Source organism: Phoxinus phoxinus (assembly GCF_949152265.1).
Source record: "Phoxinus phoxinus genome assembly, chromosome: 14".
Lineage (NCBI taxonomy): Eukaryota > Metazoa > Chordata > Actinopteri > Cypriniformes > Leuciscidae > Phoxinus > Phoxinus phoxinus.
The window spans coordinates 26,602,562-26,628,608 of NC_136889.1; the positions used below are offsets into that span (position 1 = coordinate 26,602,562).

The 26,047-nt window shown below is 41.6% G+C and overlaps 2 protein-coding genes across 4 annotated transcripts; one reads left to right on the forward strand and one right to left on the reverse strand.

The window, feature by feature from the left end:
* Positions 1-723: 723 nt before the first annotated feature.
* Positions 724-7,951, forward strand: LOC307010545 (uncharacterized protein). Of its 3 annotated transcripts, XM_079635333.1 has the most exons (7): positions 724-965; positions 1,394-1,543; positions 3,512-3,683; positions 3,779-4,493; positions 6,220-6,287; positions 6,461-6,504; positions 7,646-7,951. In XM_079635333.1, the coding sequence occupies exons 1-5, from the start codon at positions 858-860 to the stop codon at positions 6,233-6,235; spliced, it is 1,161 nt and encodes a 386-aa protein (XP_079491459.1). In that variant the 5' UTR covers positions 724-857; the 3' UTR covers positions 6,236-6,287; positions 6,461-6,504; positions 7,646-7,951. The 3 variants fall into 3 exon arrangements, 1 of the variants encoding a protein (XP_079491459.1); XR_013800209.1 differs by lacking the exons at positions 3,512-3,683; positions 3,779-4,493 and adding an exon at positions 6,795-7,058; XR_013800210.1 differs by lacking the exons at positions 724-965; positions 1,394-1,543; positions 3,512-3,683; positions 3,779-4,493 and adding an exon at positions 6,795-7,058 and having other exon boundaries at positions 5,498-6,287.
* A 3,020-nt stretch (positions 7,952-10,971) lies between these two features.
* LOC307010751 (uncharacterized protein) lies at positions 10,972-18,418 on the reverse strand. The gene is made up of 14 exons (XM_079635726.1): positions 18,223-18,418; positions 17,842-17,928; positions 17,300-17,680; positions 16,534-16,635; positions 15,848-16,080; positions 15,050-15,228; positions 14,865-14,958; positions 14,413-14,757; positions 14,226-14,343; positions 14,020-14,111; positions 13,809-13,923; positions 13,030-13,302; positions 12,711-12,887; positions 10,972-12,628 (listed from the first exon to the last, which is right to left on the reverse strand). Exons 1-14 carry the CDS (start codon positions 18,374-18,376, stop codon positions 12,438-12,440), a joined length of 2,541 nt encoding a protein of 846 aa, XP_079491852.1. The 5' UTR covers positions 18,377-18,418; the 3' UTR covers positions 10,972-12,437.
* Positions 18,419-26,047: the final 7,629 nt, after the last annotated feature.

Sequence of the window (26,047 nt, forward strand, 5' to 3'; positions counted from 1 at the left end):
AACGTTTATTTTTTATTATTTTTTATTATTAAATCCTCTAAATTAATAACGCTGACGTCACCGTATGGGCGATCCCAAGGTCCATTGCGATTTTCCACTCGGTAAGTAGAAGGGTTAATTAATAGAGATGGATATTATTCTTACATTTACACATCAAAAACTGTTGAATCGGGACAAGAAGTTGTGTTTAGAAACTTTAGATTTGTAAGGTGGCCATTTCTTATGACGATAAATGATAGAAGACATTATACAAATATAGCTTTCTGCACCAAATGTGCAGGCTAGCAAAGTTAGCTAATGTTAATTGAATTCAAGTTCATTTATGTCGCATATAAGTTAATCATGTAAGGTAAAGTCATAGGGGAATGTAAGATTTTCAGCATTAAATTTGCCCACAACTCAACATTATGTTCAGAATGAGGAACGGTGTTGCCAGATTGGTTTGTTTTACAGCCTAATTGTGAAAAATCCACGCATAATTATATATATAATAAACACCCAAAATAAATCCAGAATTAACAGTACAAATTAATTCATAACTTCTACATTGTGGCATCACAATTTTTCAATATGAAATAAAATAATTCATATGTATAAATAATGTAATAAGTAATGCTGTCATAAATTACTGACTGATTCATATATATATATATATATATATATACATATATGTATATGTGTATATATATATATTATATTATATTATATTATATATATATATATATATATATATATATATATGAATCAGTCAGTAATTATAGTATAAAGTTGCTTCCAAAATTGGTGAATTAGAAAATATTTAACAATGATATAACAAAAATGATCGACTATGCCAATAAGTTGTGTTGTGTTTGTTGATGCTGTCTAAAGTGCACTGTAGAAAAAGTGTGTGTGGGTGTGGTGTAGATTTCAGAATGCCTCGAAGGAAGTTCAAGCCTTGCCCCTCCTGCCAAGCACCTAACCAGGTGAGGGAAAGTGGAATAGAGCATCATGTCTAATATTCAAATATGTGGTTTTAATGTTCTACATTTCTCATTATTAGGTCAATTGGACACTAAAGTATGCTCCTACTAAATGACCCTGTATGTATGTACTGTTACAAAACAGTAATAATGTAAGACGTCTGGTTGATATATATTTTGATTGCTTGTTTTGCACCAAGCGCCATAGGCAACATTGATTAGAGTAGCCTGGGTGTCTCCTACATCTGCCACTTTCACTGTATAATAATAATAATCCTGTGTCAATCGAGAGACGCATATTCTGAATTGCATTGTGCTTTGTGTGTTCCTTTCTTTCCTTTATACAGCCAAATTAAACTGTATCTTGATTGTACTTCTTCTCTGTGACTGTGGATCTGATGTCTCACTTTGGTATACTTTTACCAACACAGGTGAGCCGCAAAACCTGCAGCTCTTGTTTTGCAGCCATCTCACAGAAAAGCAAAGTAGCGGCCAAAAAGGTGACCCTGGACAGGAAGTGGGGGGAAAGGATCCTGAAAAATAGAAATGCGGGAAGAGTGGTGGACTCTGCCCATATTGCAGTAAGTAGAAATGCTCATATTTCATTAAGCAATATGATTTGTTGTTTGTTTCATTAATATTGTGTGATAAGGCAAGGGCCTCATTTTACAAAAATAAGTTTAATATGTCAGTGAATGAATTTGAGGTAGTCATAGATGGCATTGGTGTAACATTTTATTTTAATAAATTTGTAATTTGCTTGACATGCATGGAATATACTTTCTTTTTGAAAGGCACTCATGTATATTTGTTTACATATACAACCAGATACATTGTAATAACCTTGCTTTAGTACCACACGGGTACTTCAGTATGCGTGTTACTGAAGTCTCTGTCTCTGCTAAAGGCAGATCATAACTCATAATCCAGACCCAGAGTCATTATTAAAGACAGTCTTGCATGATTATGTAAGTAGATAACATGCTCCCACCTTGCACTACCACCCCTAGCATGTGAATATTATTGCATCTCACACTTATAGTGCCTTGCGCTGCGTTATTTTTAGAGAAAGTGCATGATGACGTGGCAAAATAACTCAGGACATGCGGGAAAGCCATGCTGTGTGCAACATATGTGTTGGTAAAAGCAAGGCCATATTCCAGGTGTCCTATTTCAAAGCCACAACTTGAAAAAACATTTGAATTACTACAGGGGAGATAGTAATGTCGCGTTAAAAGTGGTAAGGATTCAACCATACCTACTGGAGTAGGACCGAGACCAGGTTCTGTAGAGCGGCTGGCTATTTTATGTCCGTTGGTGGCATTCCCAAATGAGTGTTTCTGTTTGTCCCCCAAGCTGCATTTGCCTTGGGCAGAGACAGGTAGACCAACCAAGGGGGGGAGGAGAGTGTTTGGATCAGGTGGATAGGTGGCCATAAAGAGGGAGTCTAATACACTAGAGGGAGTGTATTTTTGTTATCATATTTTTTTTTTTGTGTGTGTCCAATCAATATAATTATTTTTGAAGGGTGTCAGGACTTTTAGTGTTCCCTTTAGAAACCCAGATTGCTAACTACTAGACCACCAGCATCCAGCACAACATTACATGAATATTGGTTATATAAAGCTGGGGTTCTCAAAACTGTTCGTCCCAAGGACCCTTTGTGTGGGAGAAAAATTTCCAAGGACCCCCTCATAATCAAAACAATTAAGCATATGCTTGCTACCGTTTGTATACTTAGATGCCATTTCTATTCTCTGAAGTTGTGTTCGGGTCCACTATTCCGTGTTTTCTAGCTGGTGTGTACTAACTTGGTCTTTAGTCAACTTTGGATTTTGAATCACTTAATGATGTGGCTTATTACATTTATCCACTCAAACATTTATCCACGTTCATCAGCTATCTAAATGGCAAATAAGCCAAGCTAAGCAGCAGGAAGAACGGTTCATCATGTCCTGAGTGAAGTGATTCAAGTGATTCACAACAGATTGACTTGATTAGTCATAATCACAAAAAAGTTAAATGTTAATGTTTTAATTTATTAGTGCATGTATAATCAAGATTTTATATGTAGATTCTAGATCATTACATCGTCATTAATAAGCATTTCTTAACGATAAAGCACAACTTTCATATTCAAAGCAAATCCACTTTGAGAACCACTGGTATAAAGTACATATTTCATGAGTTCACACACTTACATCAATTAAACAGAGTAAAGATTTTTGAAGATGCGTATTTGGCGTGCTGTCAGGGGTAGGACTCCGAGCTCTGGATTTTTGCCCGAATCCAGAGTACTCCAACCTCCCCCTTGTCATAAAAGTGAAAAGCTTTCCTGTAGCTCAGTGGTAAGAGCATTGCATTAACAACGCAAGGTTGTGGGTTCGATCCCAGGGGATTGCACATACCTATGTATAAATGAATAGGATAATGCAATGTAAGTCTCTGTGGATAAAAGCGTCTGCCAAATGCATAAATGTAAATGTAAAAGTATTTAGGACTAGAAGTGGGAATAACTAATGTTTGCTGACTGCATTTATTTATTACAGGTTAAAAAACTAAGTGCATTGGGCTATATCCCCATTCTATTTTTCGCCAGGAAGGAAAAGGCCTCTGGAAAGTTGGTGGCCGATGTGGTGACCCATCTGCCACCCACTGAGGATAATCTAAATATTGTGGCCACCATGAGAAGGGCCTACAATTTTTTATTAATCAAAGAAGGTAGGATTTGTGTAATTTAAGTCATGACGGTTTTAAAGTAGGGTTTTTTATGATGGGGAAATATCGAAAATTAACATACACATACAATATTGTAGGGAACTCCATGACAACATTGCCAGAGCCCCAGCATCAGGCCCAACCAGAGCCCCAGCCAGTGGCCCAGCCAGAGCCCCAGCCAGAGCCCCAGCCAGTGGCCCAACCAGAGCCCCAGCCAGTGGCCCAGCCAGAGCCCCAGCCAGAGGCCCAGCCAGTGGCCCAACCAGTGGCCCAGCCAGAGCCCCAGCCAGTGGCCCAGCCAGAGCCCCAGCCAGTGGCCCAGCCAGAGCCCCAGGCAGTGGCCCAGCCAGAGCCCCAGCCAGAGGCCCAACCAGTGGCCCAGCCAGAGCCCCAGCCAGTGGCCCAGCCAGAGCCCCAGCCAGAGGCCCAGCATCAGGCCGAGCCCCAGCCTCAGGCCCAGCATCAGGCCGAGCCCCAGCCTCAGGCCCAGCATCAGGCCGAGCCCCAGCCTCAGGCCCAGCCAATACCGCAGCATCAGGCCCAGCCCGAGCCTCAGGCCCAGCATCAGGCCGAGCCCCAGCCAGAGGCCCAGCATCAGGCCGAGCCCCAGCCTCAGGCCCAGCCAATACCGCAGCATCAGGCCCAGCCCGAGCCTCAGGCCCAGCATCAGGCCGAGCCCCAGCCAGAGGCCCAGCATCAGGCCGAGCCCCAGCCTCAGGCCCAGCCAATACCGCAGCATCAGGCCCAGCCCGAGCCCCAGCCAGAGCCCCAGCCTGTGAAGGAACAACCCCCCCCCCCCCAAAAAAAGAAAGTGTAAGTGAACTGTGGTCTTAGCACACTATGTATGAATTTTCCCTTTTTGTAATCATTGTTCATGAAATACATAAATCTTCAGGTAAATTTAAGTACAGTCAATTAGTTAAAGGGTTAGTTCACCCAAAAATGAAAATAATGTCATTAATGACTCACCCTCATGTCGTTCTAAGCCCGTAAGACCTCCGTTCATCTTCGGAACACAGTTTAAGATATTTTAGATTTAGTCCGAGAGCTTTCTGTCCCTCCATTGAAAATGTATATACGGTATACTGTCCATGTCCATAAAGGTAATAAAAACATCATCACAGTAGTCAATGTGACATCAGTGGGTTAGTTAGAAGTTTTTGAAGCATCGAAAATACTTTTTGGTCCAAAAATAACACAAAATAAGACTTTATTCCGCATTGTATTCTCTCCCGGGTCTGTTGTCAATCTGCGTTCAGGACTCTGCAGTGACGCTGCTGACGTAAGACGCTGATGACGTGTTATCTGGTGCGCCCGAGCTTCGTTTACAGTCTGAGGGAGACGCACGCTATATTCAAGCTATTCTACATTGTTTGCGTGGATATCATTTTTTTAATGGTGCGTAAATGTGCATGTCGCGGATGAGACACTTTTACAGCGTGCATTTCCCTCAGTCTATAAATGAAGCTCGGGCGCACCAGATAACACGTCATCAGCGTCTTACGCCATCAGCGTAACTGTGAAGGATTGACAACAGACCCGGGAGAGAATACAATGCTGAATAAAGTCTTATTTTGTGTTATTTTTGGACCAAAAAAAACTAACCCACTGATGTCACATGGACTACTTTGATGATGTTTTTATTACCTGTCTGGACATGGACAGTATATCGCATATACATTTTTAATGGAGGGACAGAAAGCTCTCGGACTAAATCTAAAATATCTTAAACTGTGTTCCGAAGATGAACGGAGGTCTTACGGGCTTAGAACGACATGAGGGTGAGTCATTAATGACATTATTTTCATTTTTGGGTGAACTAACCCTTTAATAGCGAGTCGTTTTCAGTGGCCAGTCTGATACACAAAGGAGTTTGTCCTCGCATACATACATTTCAATACTGAACACACACTCTAGGAGTAAAGCAATGAGCAATACACACTTGAGGAGAGATGAATACACACACACACACACATACATCAGTGGGCAGTCATCAGTCCCACCCCCACCCCCACCACTGACATTTTCAAAGTTCAAGGACAATGGTTAATGTTGTTCCCCAGGTTTTTATGTATTAATGTTTTGGTTCCCCAAAGAATTTGTCAAAGGGGGGGTGAAATGCCATTTCATGCATACTGAGTTTTTTACACTGTTAAAGAGTTGGATTCCCATGCTAAACATGGACAAAGTTTCAAAAATTAAGTTGTATGTTTGATGGAGTATTTCTGTGCCAAAAATACTCCATCCGGGTTTGTCACAAGTTTCGGAAAGGTTTTTTTGAGTATGGGCGTGTGTGACGTCAGATGCGGCGGAATCTCCTTAAACGGGTCCTAAGGGCACTTCTCCTGGAAGGGCGCGCGCGCACCCGTAGACCAGAGCAAAAGCAGTACGCCCATCAAAGCGCTGTGCTCGGCTTTGCTGACATTGTCATTAATTTCAATTTTAATTATATGATGAGATAGGGACTATCTTGACTACTTTCATTTAAAGGTTTTGGACATTTATGGTTCATTCATTTGTCTTTTTTTTGTCATTTAAGGTTGCCGGAAATGTAGTAGGCAAAAAGTTTTTAAATATGACTCCATAACAGGAAGAAGGATAAATGAGGTAAGACATATATTTTTCATTAGGCTCTGATCATCTCTCCATTGTCTGTGACTCATCTGGCATTTCACATATCACAAAATACTGACCATTTAAGCGAGTGGTAATTTGAGTCCAATTATGTTCAACTGAAGGCCAAGTTCAAAAACTGATTATATGTTTGTGTCTTTCTGTAGGGGCAAGCAGAAGTAAGGGTGAACTGGTTACCTTGCTCTGCATGGTAAGTACTGCTTTATATTGGTTTATATTGCCTTCATACATGTTCTTTCTGTTTCCACTTTTAACCATCTCATAGGTGGTGGATAAAGGTTGGAATGTATATTGTAGCACACACAACTTTAAATGTACAGGTGGGTCTCAAAGTTTTGCAACCAACAAGCACAGCGTTGAGAGAATTATCATGTCCACTAGGTTTTAAGTCCAGAGTCAATGCAGCCTTCTTCCTGGAGATTTTAGAGCATGGTTCCATCTGCTGACGGGCTTTATGTACATGCTGATTTCCTTTTCCAGCAGGACTCTGCCTCTGCCACAGTGCCAAAACTGCTAGTAACTGGTTTACTTAGCATGGTATTGCTGTGCTTAACTCATCTCACCTGAACCCCATAGAGAGGACAATGATAGACTACAAACCCAACATTACAGACAACCTCAAGGTCGCTATCAAACCAACCTGGGCTTCCATAACACCTCAGCAATGCCATACACTGATGGCCTCCATACCACACCACACTGATGCAGTAATGTGTGCAAAAGCAGCCAGACCAAGTATAGAGTGTATGCAATAACAATTTTTGATAAGTCAGATTTGTACATTTATTTTTAAAAGGTCGACATTTCTGTATTCCTCTTTATTCTAATATTTTGAGTTGATGATTTTTGGTTTTCATGAGCTGTAAGCTGTAATCATCAAGATTAAAACAACAAAAATTGCTTGAAATATTGCACAATATTGTAATTTTGGAGATCCACCTGTATATTAATTACACTGTTGATTACACTATTGGTATAGGATGGATTAAATGCAGTGTCAAATATTGTCTACAGGATTTAGCCACTTGCTCTTTTCAGTACCATGCATAATTGCCCCTGTGTGATTCTATGTAGGAAGTAGACATTCACTGATATATATACATTAGTATCGGCCAAGATCATCCTTGTTTATCGATGAGAGTGGCTGATGTTTATCTGTTACAATGCATCAAGCACTATATATGTATAGGTTTGTATAAAAACAATTAAATACAAGACCGTTCAATATTTTTTGAAAATATTTATGCTGTGAAACTTATGTTAAAATGGCTCCTCTGTTTTTCACTGCTCTAATGTGATTTTTTTGTTTTTTGTTTTTTTGTTACTGATAGTGGAAAAATCTGGGAGGCGACATGGGAGCCGGCATGCCAGTTCCCACCAGGTGCCAACCATGTGTGACGTCACCCATTGGTCTATAATTCAATATGAGTTAAATACCTGCTATGAGTTGTCGAGTTCGCCGTTACGGGCACAGCCATCCTGGTTGCAGATGTGATGATTTTAGACGAGGAGGAGCTACGTTACGTTACACACTTTCAATGGTTTCCACCCTAACATGCTGTCATGCTGTTTTTTTGTCTTTATTATTATTGATTTTTGTTAAAAGCTGTGTTCAAATAAATCAAAGTATAACTATATTTCTGTTTATGTCTTTCATTCAACATGTGGGTTAGCCAATCAGCTGAAATTGTCAACGCGTCAAATGATATATTGCAATATGATGCACCAAGTATGTAGGGAGCAGGGAGGTGGAACATGTTTTCATTCATAATAATTGACACCATTAAGAGAAAGTTGATTCCACCAGCTAAACCATACATTTTCTGTGTAAAGGGTAGCTGAGGTAGGCAGGGGTAGATAAATGAACAGGCTTACCAGGACCAGAGGTCATGAGGGTCCAGAAGCCTCTAAAATTTTGAAAGCATGGTTTCTAATTCAGGAAGGTTTATAAAGGCTTTTTAAAAAGGCTCCTAAAGGCAAGGCACATGAAACCCTGGCTGCTGCACTGTGGCCTTCCATTGACTTAGACGCACTGAATGTGTGTGTGCAAGTCTACCCCCGGATGGGTAAAAAGCAGAAGACAATAATATATTTTTTTTTTACTTTTAATGTTATTATTTCAGTCTAAATGGGCCAGGGAAGTCAGGTTTCTTTGTTGTTTATTTATATTTTTAAAACTATAACCTCACATCTATCAATATTTATTTAGATGTTATCATGGTAGGCTATTCATTTCTTTATTTTAATAATATTATTTCGGTCTTATTACCGGTGAAATATTACAGTATGCTGTAGTGTAATACAGAACATTTACGATATGATCCGAGCAAGACGATTTCAAAGCCCATATCCCACATAATCGGACAGCGATCAGGTGGTCTTTAACGCATCGCTTCAATGTACATATATATATATATAGGCTAATCATTGGTTTTGTCACCAGCAACACGTTTTTTTTTTTTTTTTTTTTATTGAAGGCAACAATGGGTACAAACGTGTAAAACCATCAATATACAATCAAACATTTATACAGACATACCATACCAGAGACAAAGAACAAAACAAACAAAATAAGAACACAATAAAAACAAAACAAAACAAAAAACCATACATACTAAATAAAAATGAAAAAAATAAAATAAGAATATTAAGAGGATTGGGGAAATAGGTCTCATCAGCAAGTGCAACACGTTGCTCAGCTTTGTTCCAGTAAGTGACGTAGTGACCTATGTGCTGCTCCGCTCGGCGGGAACATATATTAACTACAAGTGCACACGCTTTGTAACAGCTTCTGTGGCGCGTCTCTTAGGGAGTTGTAGTTTTAAAGTATATTGTTATATTTCTCATAATTAGAAGTTAAAAGTGTAAAATTTTGGAAATACCCTGCGTTTTTTTGGGATGGGGAACACACTGGTGTCATCAGATTTTAAAAATATAATCGTTAAATAGGTGAAAATAGCTTATTACCATATTTGACAGTGCTTACAATGGGTAAACTTTGGTGACCATATCTACATGACAGCAGAGGCCCAGAGCTTTCTATAACTGCTGTTCTTATGTGTTTAGCACCTTCTGTTGCTAAATGACAAGCCTTCAAAGATGGACTGGGTTCAAGGTTCAGAGGTCAATATTTCAAAGCAGGAGTAATGTATCCTCTTCAGACTGACATATGTTACTCTCCAGGTTGAGACCTTTCCAACGATGTGTTTGCTATAGTCCTACGACAACGTTTAAATTTTTACATATCATGGTTTGCAGATGATGCACTTTGGGCGATAGCCTCCTTTATTCTCCCCAGAGGGATATCTGCCTTGAGTTCAAATGCTTCACACAAAACACTTGACATATTGTTTTATCATACAGCTGACATATACTTGCAATAAAAAACAACATAAACAAAGTGATATGTAGTCAGACAGAAGCACATCACACAGCAACAATCTATTGCTCATCTTTCACAAACAGTGACAAGGGCAACACACAACTAGCCTATTTGCATTGTATCATGAAGCTATTGCACAACCAGCCTCAAACAACATTATTTAAAGTTTTAATTGAGGTAGGTCCAAATAGGCCTATAGTTTAGAAATGTTAAGTTTAGATTGGGGTACCCATATCTTCTGCCAGAGGATAAGAGGTCATACTTGGTATGGAGAATAAAGATGGACCAGACCACATTCTTTATGCTTGCCTGGAGAGACTGGTTTCTATTCCTCTCCACAACCTTCTTGACAGTCATATTAAAATACTCTGTAATGCAGCATTGTATAACATAAACCCTCTGATTCACCGTGTTTGCTCTAAATGATAACACCCACTTTCAACACGGGCCTTCCAGCCAAAAGTATTGTTCATATACACACCAAGGTGCCTATAGGAGCAGAGCTGATGCATTGGTTCATTATTTATGACCTCTGATACCTTCTGACCCATGTCACGACCCTTTCATCAGCTTGTGAAATGGTTGAATGAGATGTGTGAGTTATGTCTGTGTGCAGTAGGCTGAGGAAGCAGTGTGCCAAAAATGCCCAAACACATGTTGTATATGTACACTAACCCTAACCCATAAATTGATATTTCCTAAAAAGTAATTCATTTAAACAACTAATAATGCAAAGTGATTTTAGTGATTTCAAAGTCCCACACATACATTTGCTCATGTTTTTTACCCTTTAGTCTCCGCTATTAACATTTATCAACCACAAAATTAGAAAATTGCCTTTTTTTAAATAAATATGAATGGAAAATAATAATAAAAACGCTTCTCTTTGTATCGTTTATTTTTTGTTTTTCACAACAGTACAAGTTAAAACAAATGCAAATTAATCAAACAAGCCATTAGGCTGTATTTTTAAACACTTAACTATAGTTTTTTTATATAGTATATTATAAGGCAAATCAAAGTGCTTAGATCAGGAAATGTAGTTATTAAAGGGATTCTTCAATTTAAAATGAAAATTTTGTCATCATTACTCACCCTCAAGTTGTTTCAAACCTGTATGAATTTATTTCTTCTGCTGAACACAAAGAGAGATATTTTGAAGAATGTCAGTAACCAAACAGTAGTCTGTACCCATTGACTGCCATAGTATTTTTTTTTTTACATACTAGGGAAGTCAATGGGACCAGTTAACTGTTTGGTTACCGACATTCTTCAAAATATTTTCCTTAGCGTTCAACAGAAGAAAGAAATTCATACAGGTTTGAGACAACTTGAGGGAGAGTAAATGATGACAGATTTTTCATTTTAAAGTGAACTATCCCTTTCAGAGACCATCTGTAGCAGGTGAGTAGATTTAAGAGTCCAAATTCAGAAAAAATGGGTTTGTGTGTCCATATTAAACTGTCGAAAAACTCAGATTTGCACAGCAGATGACATCAGTGGAATTATGTTTATTATTATTATTACAATACACATTTACACGGGAACATATGGAGGTTTTAATGGTCAATAACTGACAATAACTTAAGAACTTCATATACACGTGACTAGCATTCCTTAGCAATATCTGTTGAAGATCAAGGAAAATCCAATTTGCCCAATACACTCTTCAAAACATTTAATTATGAACAAAAAAATTCAAATGTAACATTAGGACATGTCCCACCTTCCTGCAAACTTTTCTGCACATAGTTTTGTTCTACCATAAACAGAAGAGGACTATTGGAAAAACAGTTACTTAAATTAATTTCAGTTTGTATAACTACATTATTGTTGTAATGTCACATGTAGATATGATAATTACTATTATTCAAGCATATCTGACTTACGAACAGTGTTTCCATGTTGATTTGACCGTGGTGGTCCCCCACAGCAACATTTCTGCCCCCCACGGTATCAAAAATAGGGCTGCATTGTTAGAGTGCATGTCGGAGAATAGCGCGGACACACGCTTCACACCGCGATTGTGTGTGTACTTCCTTGAGAACCGCAAGTCGTATAACTTATGTTGTCAGTTCATTTAAGCCTGGTCTTGCAAATTTAAGTTAACTGGTGATTTTTTTGGACCTGCCCCCACTGCTAAAAAACTAAAAAGGAAACACTGACAAATAGTGTTGTCAAAAGTACCGACTTCGGTACCAAGTCGGTACTGAAATTAAAAAAATGTGACGCTTTGAGCGCAATCATAAACACCTCTGATTGGCCATTGTGTTCAGGAGCTCATCGGATATGTCTGTGATTGGCTACAATGATCAACACATGGGAGCGTTTGAGAGCACACGGAAGTGTTTGAAAGTGTTTTGAAAGCAAATAAAAAAGCAGGCGTCTATCAGCGCCAGTGGATCGATCCGCTGATAGACGCCTGCTTTCAAACGCTCCCGTGTGTATCTGTGTAATCGCTCGCTGAAGAGCGTTATTGATGTATATTTAAAACATGTTTTTGAAGCCCTGATCATTGTAGCCAATCACAGACATATTTGATGAGCACGTGACAATGGCCGGCCATTCCGAGGTGTTAACGATTCCGCTCAACAGCGCTCAAAGCGTCACATTTTTTAAATTTCAGTACCGACTTGGTACCGAAGTCGGTACTTTTGACATCACTACTGACAAATATAAGAAATCAAAACAAAAGTGAGTTCATGCTCATTTCTCACTTTGAGAGCTCCTTAAACTCAAACTCAGTTGTCTGACAGTTCAGAATCACTGTCGTATCCATCCCAATCATTCTGGAAGTCCATACTTGTTCCAGTCAAAACTTGAGAATAACAGTCTCTTGCATGCTTCATCATTCTGGTGACTTCTTGCTTCTTTCTCAAAGTTAAGCTGAGGAAACCCTTGATCCCTTCTTCATTTAGAGCCCACAGCTCACCTTATGGGAGTAAAACAAAAAATTATCAGAAAAAAATTACAATGTACAGTATAGTATTACAACACATTACTTAAATACGTACTTTCCAATGCCTCACTGGAAAGCTGGCATGACATCTCCTTGAGTGTGTCTGCACGAGTGGAAAGAGATTTCCAATGCTTTGCCATCTCAGACAGAACAATCTTCTTCTCCTCTTCAAGTCTCCTTATTGCCATCACAACATCAAATGCCTTCCTCTTGGTTTTCAAATCTACAGCGTCTGGGATACAGTTTTGGAAAATAAGTCAATTGTAAGTATGATTATTTTTCAAAGAATTTCTGAGATAATCTGGGATAAGGCATAATTGGTTTTGTGCTACTATGTGAATCAAACAAAATTGTCAACAGATTTGTGTACATACCACCATGTGAAAGTTGCCATGGCCAAACTGTCTCGTCAGAGAGAATGCTGTCAAAGACGATTCTTTCTGTATCTGGAACCATACTGTTGTACTTTTCAACAACAGAGCTAAGAATGGCCTTATCCTCTCTGATTTTGCGCCGAATCCGGGCCCGACCTTTGCTGCCATCTGTGTCTTTGTAAAGGCGCTGGGATCTTCTTTTAATGCTGGCCACCAGCACCTCCATTCTACTGGTCACCGCGTCAAGATCGGCATTATTTTTGGATGTTGTTGCTGAGAAGAAAAGAAGTGTAAACATTTCACTTACATTTTCATGGCAGTAAATGAAATGAGCTAAGTCTCAATGTATCACAGAACGCCACAGGGAAGTCATAAGGATTATCCCTCTTTGCTTCCTTTTTTTTTTCTTTATAAAAAAAAAGCTCCTGGAGGAAGGACAGGTGAGTCTCTCAATAATAATTTCATATTTCTTAGCGTGTATAGGAAGTATGTAACAGGGTACCGAAGAAAATGACAACGTAGCCAAGATGGGATCTGCTAACTGCGAGAAATGTCCAATGTTCCAACTTTTGGACTGTGCACCATTCAGGTACTTTCAGGGCACTTTGTTTTGACATGATTTCCAGTGTGCATTCACTACATACTAAAGTTTTGCATTTTAATTGCATAAGTATATGACCAAGAAAACAGTGTAAGTATGATTTAATTTTAAAACAGTAATTACTTGTCTCCCATTATTCTGCAGAACTGAGACATTGAAGTAATAGTATAACTCTCACCTTCTGCCCACTCCTTAATATCAGTGACCCAGCCCTCAACTTCATCCTGTGTCACTGCCAGCTGGATTCTCATGCTTTCCAGGTCCTGAAGTTGGCTTTCCAGGCGTTTGGTGGCCTTCAAATAACAAAGAAAGAAAACAAAAGTAATACCTACAAAAATATCCAATAGAAGGTATTTACAATATAAGAAAATAACGATACTCATCTCTACCTTCTGATATCGGCAGGCAAGTGAAGTAGCCAAGTTATTAAACTTTTGCTGATTCCAGCGCATGGCCATCAGTGTAAGCATGTCTGTACGTCCTGCAAAAAATAAAATAAAAATACACAAATCTGTGTTGTACCACATGTCCCTCACTGGCTACAATTTTCGTGTAACACTTTCAATCTAAGTAGTGCAGTGTGTGGTTACCTTACCTGCTTTGGACATGTGCTTCGTGGTCACAGCAATCCTAGAGAGGAAGGCGTTACACTGCTCAACCTCCTCCCCAAGTGTCAATCCAGCCCCTTGTTGGTAAGCTCCACTCCATTTAACCTATTAAAGAAAATACTTAAAAGCTTGCAACATACCTTTGCAGGTGTTTAGGGTTTAATGTTTTCTTACCTCGCATTTAAAATCATGGGCTTTGGCATGAAACACTGAGAGGAATGGTTTCATGCTAAGGAGGTGCTGGAGCTCTGGGCAGCTTTTTGCCACTTTGTTGAGGTAGGGCCAGTACTTGCAGGTTACATCCATTGCAAAAAAGCTTATTGGCTTATTTGCCAGCTTGTTCTGCAGGTAGAGGGGATAAGCATAGATTTCTCCCCTGAACATGTTGAGAGCGCCGAGAAAAACTCCATGTCGACAGACTGCAAGCTCAAGTCCCTCCTCATCAATTTTACTTGAGGATCTCGTAGACGTTTCCCTGGCAGCTGACCACTCCCCTCCACAGACACCTCTTCCAGAGACCTACAACATGGAAAAAGGTTGATATAAATAGTCAGGACTCACCCAAACAATGTCAACTGTAAGATGTTATTGGTGGTGTTTTTAGGAATATTATACAACAAGTTTACATGGTTGGTGGTAGAATGAATGTAATCCACAAATCTCTCTACTTCATCATCTTTTGCAATGAAGATGCCATCAAATAAGGCTTGTTCTTCAGATCTAAATGAAAGAAAGGTACACATTGACCTTCAATATGACACAGCAAAGGTTACTTTAACAACACTGCAAATTACACACATTTTGTAAGTACCTTGCTGCATTCTTAAAGCGGTAATGCTTGCGATTTCCGTCCACAGAAACAGCAAGCATGTCTGGGGTGCACGCAGGACAGACAAAATGCTCCTCCCTGCAGATCTTATCCACCTCAAATCTAACAGCCTCCCACTCCAAAAAGCTTTTTCTGAAGCTGTCTGCTGTGATCTTCCCAGTCTGTTTCAGAACAGTAAAACATGTCAACATAATTCACAGTTAAGTTAACTAAAGTTAATAACGTCAAAGGTGACGCCAAATCCTCCAGCATCGAGACTCCACAGGCAGCCGCTCAGCCCAGTGCATCATTGGAAATCTTTTGGCTCTTTGTATGTCACAGACAGAAAACATCACAACCAAAGTCCCAAATAAAAATAAGACAAGTTTCACAGCAAACTCAACTCCCACAGCAAACTTAACCAACCATGTCTTTATGGACCTATTTGCTTTTTTCTGAATGCAAACTGCATGAGTAGGATGGATGTGACAAGGACATCAATACTTGATCTTATACACAGGTCTAATGTTTTGAGCGATTGAGTTGATAAATTGTTCCAATACTTTTGTACATGTAGTGTACGAATTTAGATTTTTTACTGAGCGGTAGTTTTTACACAAAGACTTTGAATCTTATATGATGTTCTATCAATGTATTGAGTATAGCTGAATCACTGTTTTTTGATATCATCAACATGCTCCAATTATAATAATCAAAGTGTTGATAATGTCACCATAGTCATTCTGCGATACACGTCAACACTAGTACTAGTTGTTAGTGATTCCCACCACTAATACTCACACGGCCAAAGCGGACAGTTCGTTGATCAAGCATTCTTAAAAATGCTTGGCAAGACAGTCCTGGTGCTGCCATCTTCAACTCTTCATATGAACAAAACACATCTGTAGCGTACACCGTAGAAAAGTGAAGGGTAGCAGGCCAGTAGTCATTACGGACCAAGTCATCCACTCCAGCGCTCCAAGTGGCTTTGCATGCCTCGCATTTCATCTCAGGCATACTGAGATCATATCGTCCTGGAAAAATCAAAAACACATTGTATTATGCACAACTCTGACTATGCATTGGGAACTAGAGGTCCCTGCCGCATGTCCCGACACAAAAGACTGCAGCGCGGGACAGGTTTTAAAAGCTCTATGCAGGACTGGCCGGGATGAGAGATGTGTTTGCTGGTGCAGGAGGAACAGATGATTCACTGCACTTCCGCAAATTAAATGTGTGTAAAACAACATACACAAATGAGAAAGTAATGTATGTAATTATAGTTTGAATAGAAATAGATCAGGACACATTTACAAAGCCATTAGCACAGCCTTGTTTTTTTTTATTCAATGAAAAGTGGCAGAAAGCGAGTGGGAGAGCCCTATGGGGTGGAATCAGGTTAAAGTCCAACCCAGCTCCCTATGGTCACTTTGCCCACAATGTGATATGGACGCTACAGCCACTTGATCTGGAATGTTTATTCTTACCATTCATTGTAACCACAGCAACAACTTTTCCTGTGTTGATACTCAACGATCCCGGAGAACAACTACATATTTTCTCGGGCATCTCCAACGGCACAATACACACTGAAAGACACATCATATGCAGGGATTAAAGACATGCATCATCCTATGTACTAACTGGGAAGTATTCCATAATCATCAATGATTTGAAAAATCAATGATTTGAAAAGCTTTAAAGATAAAAGGTCATTAAGTGTGTTTCAGAGAAAGTACTCAAAAGATTCCTGTGAAACCCATTATACTGTGAAGTTATTTAAATAAACTGAGAATGGGACTAGGGCTGCACAATATATAATTGCGCTTTTTCTGACAGATACCATTACCATTTTTGATTGATTACCGTAATAGAGTTACATGATTACCATTTCCAATACGATTTTTGAATGTGAATGATTTGATTCAGTTCAATATTCCAAATGTCTCTTTAATTTGTGCCACCTCTGATAGGTAAGCACGGCCATTGTAAAAGAAGACTAACACCCACTGACCGACTGAAGTACACCAATCAGAATTTTTGTACTCTTCACGCACTCCCACCAACCAGAAGTTGCACAGTCAATGAGGATGATGTGAATATAAAAGTAAAATGTCACAAATGTACCTATGCATGATTATTTGCAGATTTTACCATTAGGCAGTTGCGTTGGATCATATTGCAATTGCAATAATTTTGCAGCCCTAAATGCGACACTCAAAAAAAAAGAAAAAAGAAGGAAATACAGCTTACCACACTGGGAAAGAGCCCTTTCCACGACACAGGTTGTTGGAGGCAATGGCTGAAAGAATCCAGCTATTGTTGCATCCCTGTTGTGGAACACGTGGTTTCGGTGTATACTGACATCACAATCAGCACAGAAGAATGGTTGTGGTCGGCAGTCACGACAACGGACAGCAGCTGGACTGCTGCCACATTGTTGGCAGATCGGAGTTGTCGCATTTTGTTGTGCCACCATGGTATTCACCAGACAGGGTCTCTCTTTCTCCCACCTCTCTGAGAGGAGACTTTTTCGAGTAGACCAGTCTGAGGAAGCTCGTGGTGGTGCGGGTGCCGTTTCCTGATCATCCAAGTCATCACCCTGTGAGTGGTTTAGCTCTTCAAGGAAAGTCTCTGTTAAAATAGTACATCATATTTAAAAACAATTTTCTACACTATCAAAGTGTGCAACATGGATGTTGTAGGTTATTCTGTCGCAAAAACATGTAATTTACATTGTAATTATTAGAATCTATAAACATAATGCACTAATAGAGACAAAATAAAGAACATACCAACAGTGTCAGGAGGACAGTAGTTGGTTATCTCAACGCTGCTGTCCAACATCCTAGTATGAGCACCAGTCTTACGACTGTAGGTAGCTGTAGCAGAAAATAAAACCTAAATCAACCTTTACAGCATTACAATTACATAGATTTTTTTGACAAGCTCATTTTATTCCACATGATACAAACTCGTATTGGCCCAATTTTGTTGTCTATACCACTTTGGATGAGTATGTAATAAAAACCTCATATCTCATACCAGACTGTCCAGACACATTACTGAATCATGTATTCAATCCCAAGTTGTAAAACAATCTATATCTTTGTTTTAGATATGTGAAAAATCACAGGAGTTCTCCTTTAAGTAATGAGTGAAAAAAGAAAACTGACCCGTTTGGTTTCGGGATGATCTTGGTCTGTCATAGACAACATTTCCTTCACTGTCTCTCTTCAGCCACCTGACAGGTTGATGGCTGGTGGATGGTGGAGCCTTCTGGACAGGTTGATGGCTGGTGGATGGTCCTGCCTCCTGTTCTCCCGGCATCTTATTAATGAAATCGTCCAAGATCTGGAGTTCATAATTTAATTTAGAATGTTCATCAAGCTCATTAAGGACCTGTTCCAAATTGGAATAGTCACTCATGATGAACAAGGACAAACAAGACAACACTAAAGGTATAGGGGGGAAGAGCAAAAGAGCAAGAACAACAGAGAACCAGACGGACTGACAACAATTAACTAGACAAACGTGGCTCTTAAAAGTGCCTTTGTTTTTGCTTTGTAACGAAGCTGAAGTTTTAAAGTAAATGATGAAGGGACTAGGGAACCTGTTGAGAGAAGGGAAAGAATATAAATTCAGATTTTAAGATCATGCTACATACAACTACATAAATACTGAATAACTGAAAGGTTTAAGAACTTGAGAAAATGTTGGTCTAGTTTGCCCATGCTTTGGGATGTGGTGGGGAGGTCTGTGGGTGCTTATAGTAAATATTAGGCCAGAATACTGTAGGGCTGGGTGTTGCCTGCAAACTCACAATACAATATCTCACTAGGTATGGACTGATCTTGACACTCATGGCTGATATTGATACCAACCATTCAAAATGCCAATTTGGCTGATAAAGCTAACACTTATGTCTCATTATGAAAATCTAACATGCCCCTATGATTTTACCTTACATGATCATATGCGACAAAAATGAACTTGAATTCAATTAACGTTAGCTTGTCAGGAACAGAAGGGTTCGGAGACGAAAGCTGGTTAACTCTCTTTAATGAAAAATAAGACACCGCCTCTTAGGCTGAATTAACAGAAAGTCTCTTGACAAAAGGTATAGGAAGATTCTCCGTTGATCTCTCCAGTGGTCGAGACGGATTCAGCCGGAGGCCCGGATAACTTCAATCCGATGAAGTAGAACCCACGGGAGTGATGAGGATCCCTCTCCTATGCTCCACGGAGACGACTGAATAGCACAGAAGTGGCAAACACAGCAGAAGATAATTCTCCAGACAACAAACACTCACGACAGGACAGGACAAGACAGGACACGGAGCTATCTTCAGAGAAGTAACGATAGAGGTCACGAATTGCATGAGGAACAAACAATAATCCGACAATACAGACAAGTCAGAGAGAACTAGATATAGTGTGGAAATAAGGGGAAGATAGAGAACAGGTGTGTTGATGGAACGATCATGAGATCCAGCTGACGGTAATGAGAGGAGGCAAAAGGTGTGTGTGCGAGAATGTAAGGAAAAGAGAAGGTATGACACAAACTGACCAGCAGAGGGAGACAAAGGAAAGAAAACCAAGAAGGAGAGAACCAGGATCATGACAGTACCCCCTCCTCAAGGTGCGCCCCCTGGCGCACCAGAAGGAGAGGACTGACGGGAGCGAAAGAATTCGTCAATGAGCGAGCGGTCCAGGACGTCCCGGGAGGGGATCCAGCATCTCTCCTCAGGACCATAACCCTCCCAGTCGACAAGAAACTGATGACCCCTCCCCCTGGGGCGAACGTCGAGCAGTTTGCGAACTCGGTAAACGGGAGACCCCTCGACACGGACCTGGGACATGACAGGACGAGGTGAGACACGAACAACAGGTTTTACACAAGAAACATGAAATACAGGGTGAACCCGTCTGAGATTGGCTGGCAGACGAAGCTTTACTGAGACCGGGTTGAGGACCTTAACGACGCGGAATGGCCCAATGAATTTGGGAGCGAGCTTGCGCGAGGGGTACTGAAGGGGAAGGTTGGTAGTAGAGAGCCAAACCTTCTGACCACAAGTATAACGGGGACTCTTCACGCGGCGTCTATTGGCGGCCCGAAGCGTAACGGAACGCGACTTTCGAAGGGCGGAATTAACCATTCTCCAAGTTCGCTTGCAACGTTGGATAAACGCCTGTACAGAGGGAACATTAGACTCTGTATCAGTGGAAGGAAAGAGTGGTGGTTGGTACCCTAAACAGCTCTGAAACGGCGAAAGACCGGTGGCAGAAGCGGGAGCGGAGTTATAGGCGTACTCGGCCCACGGAAGCTGTTCGACCCAGGATGCAGGATTACGAAACGCAAGACAGCGCAACAGACGGCCAATAGTTTGGTTAGCGCGTTCGGCCTGCCCATTCGTCTGGGGGTGATACCCGGAGGAGAGGCTGGCAGAGGCACCAATAAGGCGACAAAACTCCTTCCAAAAGAGGGAGGAGAATTGTGGTCCTCTATCAGAAACTACGTTCTCGGGGAGGCCGTGGATTCTAAAAACGTGATCAACGACGACCTGAGCGGTCTCTCTGGCGGATGGAAGCTTCGGCAGAGGAATGAAATGAGCGGCCTTAGAAAAGCGATCAATAACCGTAAGAATAACCTGGTTACCTCGGGAGGGAGGAAGTCCTGTGATGAAATCAAGGGCAATCTGAGCCCACGGGCGAGACGGAACGGGTAACGGTCTTAGATAACCAGCCGGGGGTCTATTACTGATCTTGGTCTGGGCGCAGATAGAACAGGAAGCGATAAAGCGGCGAATGTCTCGCTCACGGGAGGGCCACCAGAACCTCTGTCGAATGACGGCAATGGTACCTCGGACCCCCGGGTGAGCGAATAATTTAGACGAATGACCCCACTGAAGAACGGCACGACGGGCGGAAAGAGGGACAAACAAAAGACCCTTAGGACAGAGTCGCGGCGTCTGGGTACGGGATAGCGCGCGCTTGACCAAACGTTCGATTCCCCAGTTGGCCGTGCCTACTATTAACCCCTGGGGAAGAATTCCCTCCTCCGTAGGCACGGTCTCTGGAGAAGGAAACTGGCGAGAGAGAGCGTCCGGCTTCTGATTCTTGGACCCCGGTCGATAAGAAATGGTAAAATCAAATCGCGTAAAGAAAAGAGACCAGCGAGCCTGACGGGCATTAAGTCTCTTGGCAGAACGAATGTATTCGAGGTTCTTATGATCAGTCCAAACTACGAACGGAACCGCGGCTCCCTCCAGCCAGTGACGCCACTCACCTAACGCTAGACGAATGGCCAGAAGCTCTCGGTTGCCTACATCATAATTCCGCTCGGCAGGAGTAAGACGATGCGAAAAAAAAGCGCAGGGGTGAATCCGCTCATCAGCTGCGGAACGCTGAGAGAGGATGGCCCCTACACCTACTTCCGAAGCGTCGACCTCGACGATAAACTGTCTCTCTAACTCCGGGGTAACCAGAATAGGAGCGGACGAAAAAAGATGTTTGAGGTGCTCAAAAGCCGCCTGGGCGGTCTCAGTCCAGGAGAACCGAGTCTTAACCGACGTGAGCGCAGATAGAGGAGCCGCTATCTGACTAAAATTCTGAATAAAGCGCCGATAAAAATTTGCAAACCCCAGAAAACGTTGAAGGGCAACGCGAGACTCAGGACAGGGCCAATCGGTAACAGCGCGAACTTTGACAGGATCCATACTGATCCCCTGGGCGGAGATAACAGAACCGAGAAAAGAAACAGACGGCGCGTGAAAGGTGCATTTCTCGGCTTTGACAAATAGACGATTCTCTAAGAGTCGCTGAAGAACCTGTCTGACGTGCTGCACATGAACTTGGAGATTAGGAGAGAAAATCAAAATATCGTCCAGGTAAACGAACACGAATAGGTTTAACATGTCCCTGAGAACGTCATTAACAAGCGCTTGGAACACGGCCGGGGCGTTGACCAATCCGAACGGTAAAACGCGATATTCGAAGTGGCCAAGGGGTGTATTAAACGCAGTTTTCCACTCGTCACCCTCCTTGATACGGACAAGATGATAGGCGTTGCGAAGGTCCAGTTTTGTGAAGCATTGTGCCCCCTGCAGGATTTCAAAGGCTGAAGACATAAGGGGTAAGGGATATCGGTTCTTAACCGTTATGTCATTCAGACCTCTGTAATCAATGCAGGGGCGCAGCGAACCATCCTTCTTCTTCACAAAAAAGAACCCTGCGCCCGCCGGAGAGGTGGAGGAGACAATAGTACCCGCGTCTAATGACTCGGAAAGGTACTTCTCAAGAGCCTTGCGTTCGGGCGGTGACAGGGAATAGAGCCTCCCGCGGGGGGGCGTAGTTCCCGGGAGAAGCTCTATGCCACAATCGTAGGGACGGTGGGGTGGGAGAGATGCTGCCCGGGAACGACTGAAAACCGCCCGCAGATCGAAGTACTCCTCAGGAACACCGGACAAATCCCCTGGTTCTTCCTGAAAAACAGAAACAGTGGACACGGGAGAAACAGCAGACACAAGACATTTTACATGACAGGCAAGACCCCAGGAGAGTATGGAATTCTTAGCCCAGTTAATATGAGGGTTATGTTCGGTCAGCCAAGGATGGCCCAAAACTAAAGGTATATTAGGTGAATTAAAAATTAAAAAAGAAATAGTCTCTGTGTGGTTGCCAGATACGGTGAGACTCACCGGTGCAGTGGAACAACTAATCTGAGCGAGAACGCTGCCATCCAGAGCGAAGACAGAAGTGGTGTCCTGGAGATTAATAAGGGGAATACCCTGCTCGAGAGCCCAGGTCTCGTCCATAAAATTTCCCTCGGCACCAGAGTCTATTAGAGCCGGACAGGTGGTGGAAGAATCAGTCCAGCGGAGGAAAACAGAGAAAGTCGTTCGGGAGCGTGGTAGAGGGCCCAGCGAAGAAGCGCTCACCAGTCTCCCTCTCATGACTGGTGAGCTCTGGCTTTTACCGGACACGCAGTAACAAAGTGCTTGTCCGATCCACAGTAGAGACAGAGGCGGTTGACAATCCGGCGCTGGCGTTCGGTGGCCGAGATTCGTATCCCTCCCAGCTGCATAGGTTCAGCGTCGGTGAAAGTTAGCGGAAAACTGGCTGAGGATGATGGAGTGGGCGTGGTCAGAACGCGGCGAGCGCGTTGGCGAAGTTCAAAGCGCTGTTCCACGCGCAGTGCTGAATCGATCAGAGGATCGAGGTGAGTTGGAACCTCTCGGGACAATACCTCGTCCCTTATCTCTGCATTAAGACCCTCAGTGAAGCGAGCCACTAGGGCAGGTTCGTTCCAACCGCAAGAAGTAGCGAGGGTCCGAAACTCCACGGAAAAGTCGGAGACAGTGCGTCGTCCTTGTCGTAGAGAGGACAATGCACGAGAAGCCTCAGGACCATGGACAGAGCGATCAAAAACTCGCAGCATCTCCTCCTTAAACAGGGAGTAACGATTCAGACAGTCACCATCGGCATTCCAAACAGCCGTTCCCCACTCGCGGGCCCTACCCTTAAGGAGTGAGATCACATAGGCTATGCGGGAACGCTCTCTCGTGTAGGTAGATGGCTGGAGTGAGAAAACGACCTCGCACTGGGTCAGAAAAGGCAGGCATTCCGTGGGTTCGCCAGAATAACAAGGGGGGTTATTTACCCGTGGCTCAGGGGCATCCTGAGTGCCAGGCTGCACCGCATCCATACGGACCAGGTGAAGCTGTTGAGAAAGATCGGCCACTTGAGCTGACAATGAGTCCACTGCACGACGTGCCGCGGAGAGTTCCTCGTCGTGTCTTCCCAGCAAAGCTCCTTGCATCTCCACGGCGGCTTGGATAGGGAGTTCACCAGCACGATCCATGTCTGGTCGGATTATTCTGTCAGGAACAGAAGGGTTCGGAGACGAAAGCTGGTTAACTCTCTTTAATGAAAAATAAGACACCGCCTCTTAGGCTGAATTAACAGAAAGTCTCTTGACAAAAGGTATAGGAAGATTCTCCGTTGATCTCTCCAGTGGTCGAGACGGATTCAGCCGGAGGCCCGGATAACTTCAATCCAATGAAGTAGAACCCACGGGAGTGATGAGGATCCCTCTCCTATGCTCCACGGAGACGACTGAATAGCACAGAAGTGGCAAACACAGCAGAAGATAATTCTCCAGACAACAAACACTCACGACAGGACAGGACAAGACAGGACACGGAGCTATCTTCAGAGAAGTAACGATAGAGGTCACGAATTGCATGAGGAACAAACAATAATCCGACAATACAGACAAGTCAGAGAGAACTAGATATAGTGTGGAAATAAGGGGAAGATAGAGAACAGGTGTGTTGATGGAACGATCATGAGATCCAGCTGACGGTAATGAGAGGAGGCAAAAGGTGTGTGTGCGAGAATGTAAGGAAAAGAGAAGGTATGACACAAACTGACCAGCAGAGGGAGACAAAGGAAAGAAAACCAAGAAGGAGAGAACCAGGATCATGACATAGCTAACTTTGCTAGCCTGCATATTTGGTGCAGAAAGCTATATTTGTATAATGTCTTCTATCATTTATCGTCATAAGAAATGGCCACCCACACACACTTTTTCTACAGTGCACTTTAGACAGCATCAACAAACACAACACAACTTATTGGCATAGTCGATCATTTTTGTTATATCATTGTTAAATATTTTCTAATTCACCAATTTTGGAAGCAACTTTATACTATAATTACTGACTGATTCATATATATATATATATATATATATATAATATAATATAATATATATATATATACACATATACATATATGTATATATATATATATATATATATATATATATGAATCAGTCAGTAATTTATGACAGCATTACTTATTACATTATTTATACATATGAATTATTTTATTTCATATTGAAAAATTGTGATGCCACAATGTAGAAGTTATGAATTAATTTGTACTGTTAATTCTGGATTTATTTTGGGTGTTTATTATATATATAATTATGCGTGGATTTTTCACAATTAGGCTGTAAAACAAACCAATCTGGCAACACCGTTCCTCATTCTGAACATAATGTTGAGTTGTGGGCAAATTTAATGCTGAAAATCTTACATTCCCCTATGACTTTACCTTACATGATTAACTTATATGCGACATAAATGAACTTGAATTCAATTAACATTAGCTAACTTTGCTAGCCTGCACATTTGGTGCAGAAAGCTATATTTGTATAATGTCTTCTATCATTTATCGTCATAAGAAATGGCCACCTTACAAATCTAAAGTTTCTAAACACAACTTCTTGTCCCGATTCAACAGTTTTTGATGTGTAAATGTAAGAATAATATCCATCTCTATTAATTAACCCTTCTACTTACCGAGTGGAAAATCGCAATGGACCTTGGGATCGCCCATACGGTGACGTCAGCGTTATTAATTTAGAGGATTTAATAATAAAAAATAATAAAAAATAAACGTTTGTGTGATTAATTGAACACAATCGTAGCATATTATATATATTTATTAAAATCAATAAACCTCCGATAAAAATACGTTATCCAGCATGTTATAGTTAAAGCAGTGTCCTACCTATGACAAGAAAACGCTTAAACTGCTTACTTGCACGCCACGGGAGTTGTTAAACTCACCTTTTAATGCCGTTTTACCTGCAGTTAAGTGTTGTTAAACTCACCTTTTAATGCCGTTTTACCTGCAGTTGAGTGTTGTTAAACTCACCGCTGAATGCGGTTGTACACCATGTGCGTTGTTAAACTCACCGCTAATGAACGCGCTAAACCTTTGCGCAGAGGGTACTTTGATATCAGATTGCGAGGGTTTTTAAACATCAAAAACCAGTTGGAGGGCCAGATAAAAATGATCTGGGGGCCACCATTTGACTCGCCCTGGCATAGATCATTTTTTGTGAGCCTATTCCTTTTTATTTTTATTTATTGTAGTCTCCTCATACAAGGCAGACAACGGGTTGGGGTGTGGTAACCCAAGACGTCA

Coding starts and splice junctions, on each gene's coding strand:
- LOC307010545 (XM_079635333.1), top strand. CDS start 858: ATGCTGTCTAAAGTGCACTGTAGAAAAAGTGTGTGTGGGTGTGGTGTA. Junction 966..1,393: donor CCTGCCAAGCACCTAACCAG/GTGAGGGAAAGT, acceptor TTACCAACACAG/GTGAGCCGCAAAACCTGCAG. Junction 3,684..3,778: donor TTTTTTATTAATCAAAGAAG/GTAGGATTTGTG, acceptor ACAATATTGTAG/GGAACTCCATGACAACATTG.
- LOC307010751 (XM_079635726.1), bottom strand. CDS start 18,376: ATGCCGGGAGAACAGGAGGCAGGACCATCCACCAGCCATCAACCTGTC. Junction 14,112..14,225: donor GAAGCACATGTCCAAAGCAG/GTAAGGTAACCA, acceptor TATTTTTTGCAG/GACGTACAGACATGCTTACA. Junction 13,303..13,808: donor TATTAAGGAGTGGGCAGAAG/GTGAGAGTTATA, acceptor TTTTCTTCTCAG/CAACAACATCCAAAAATAAT.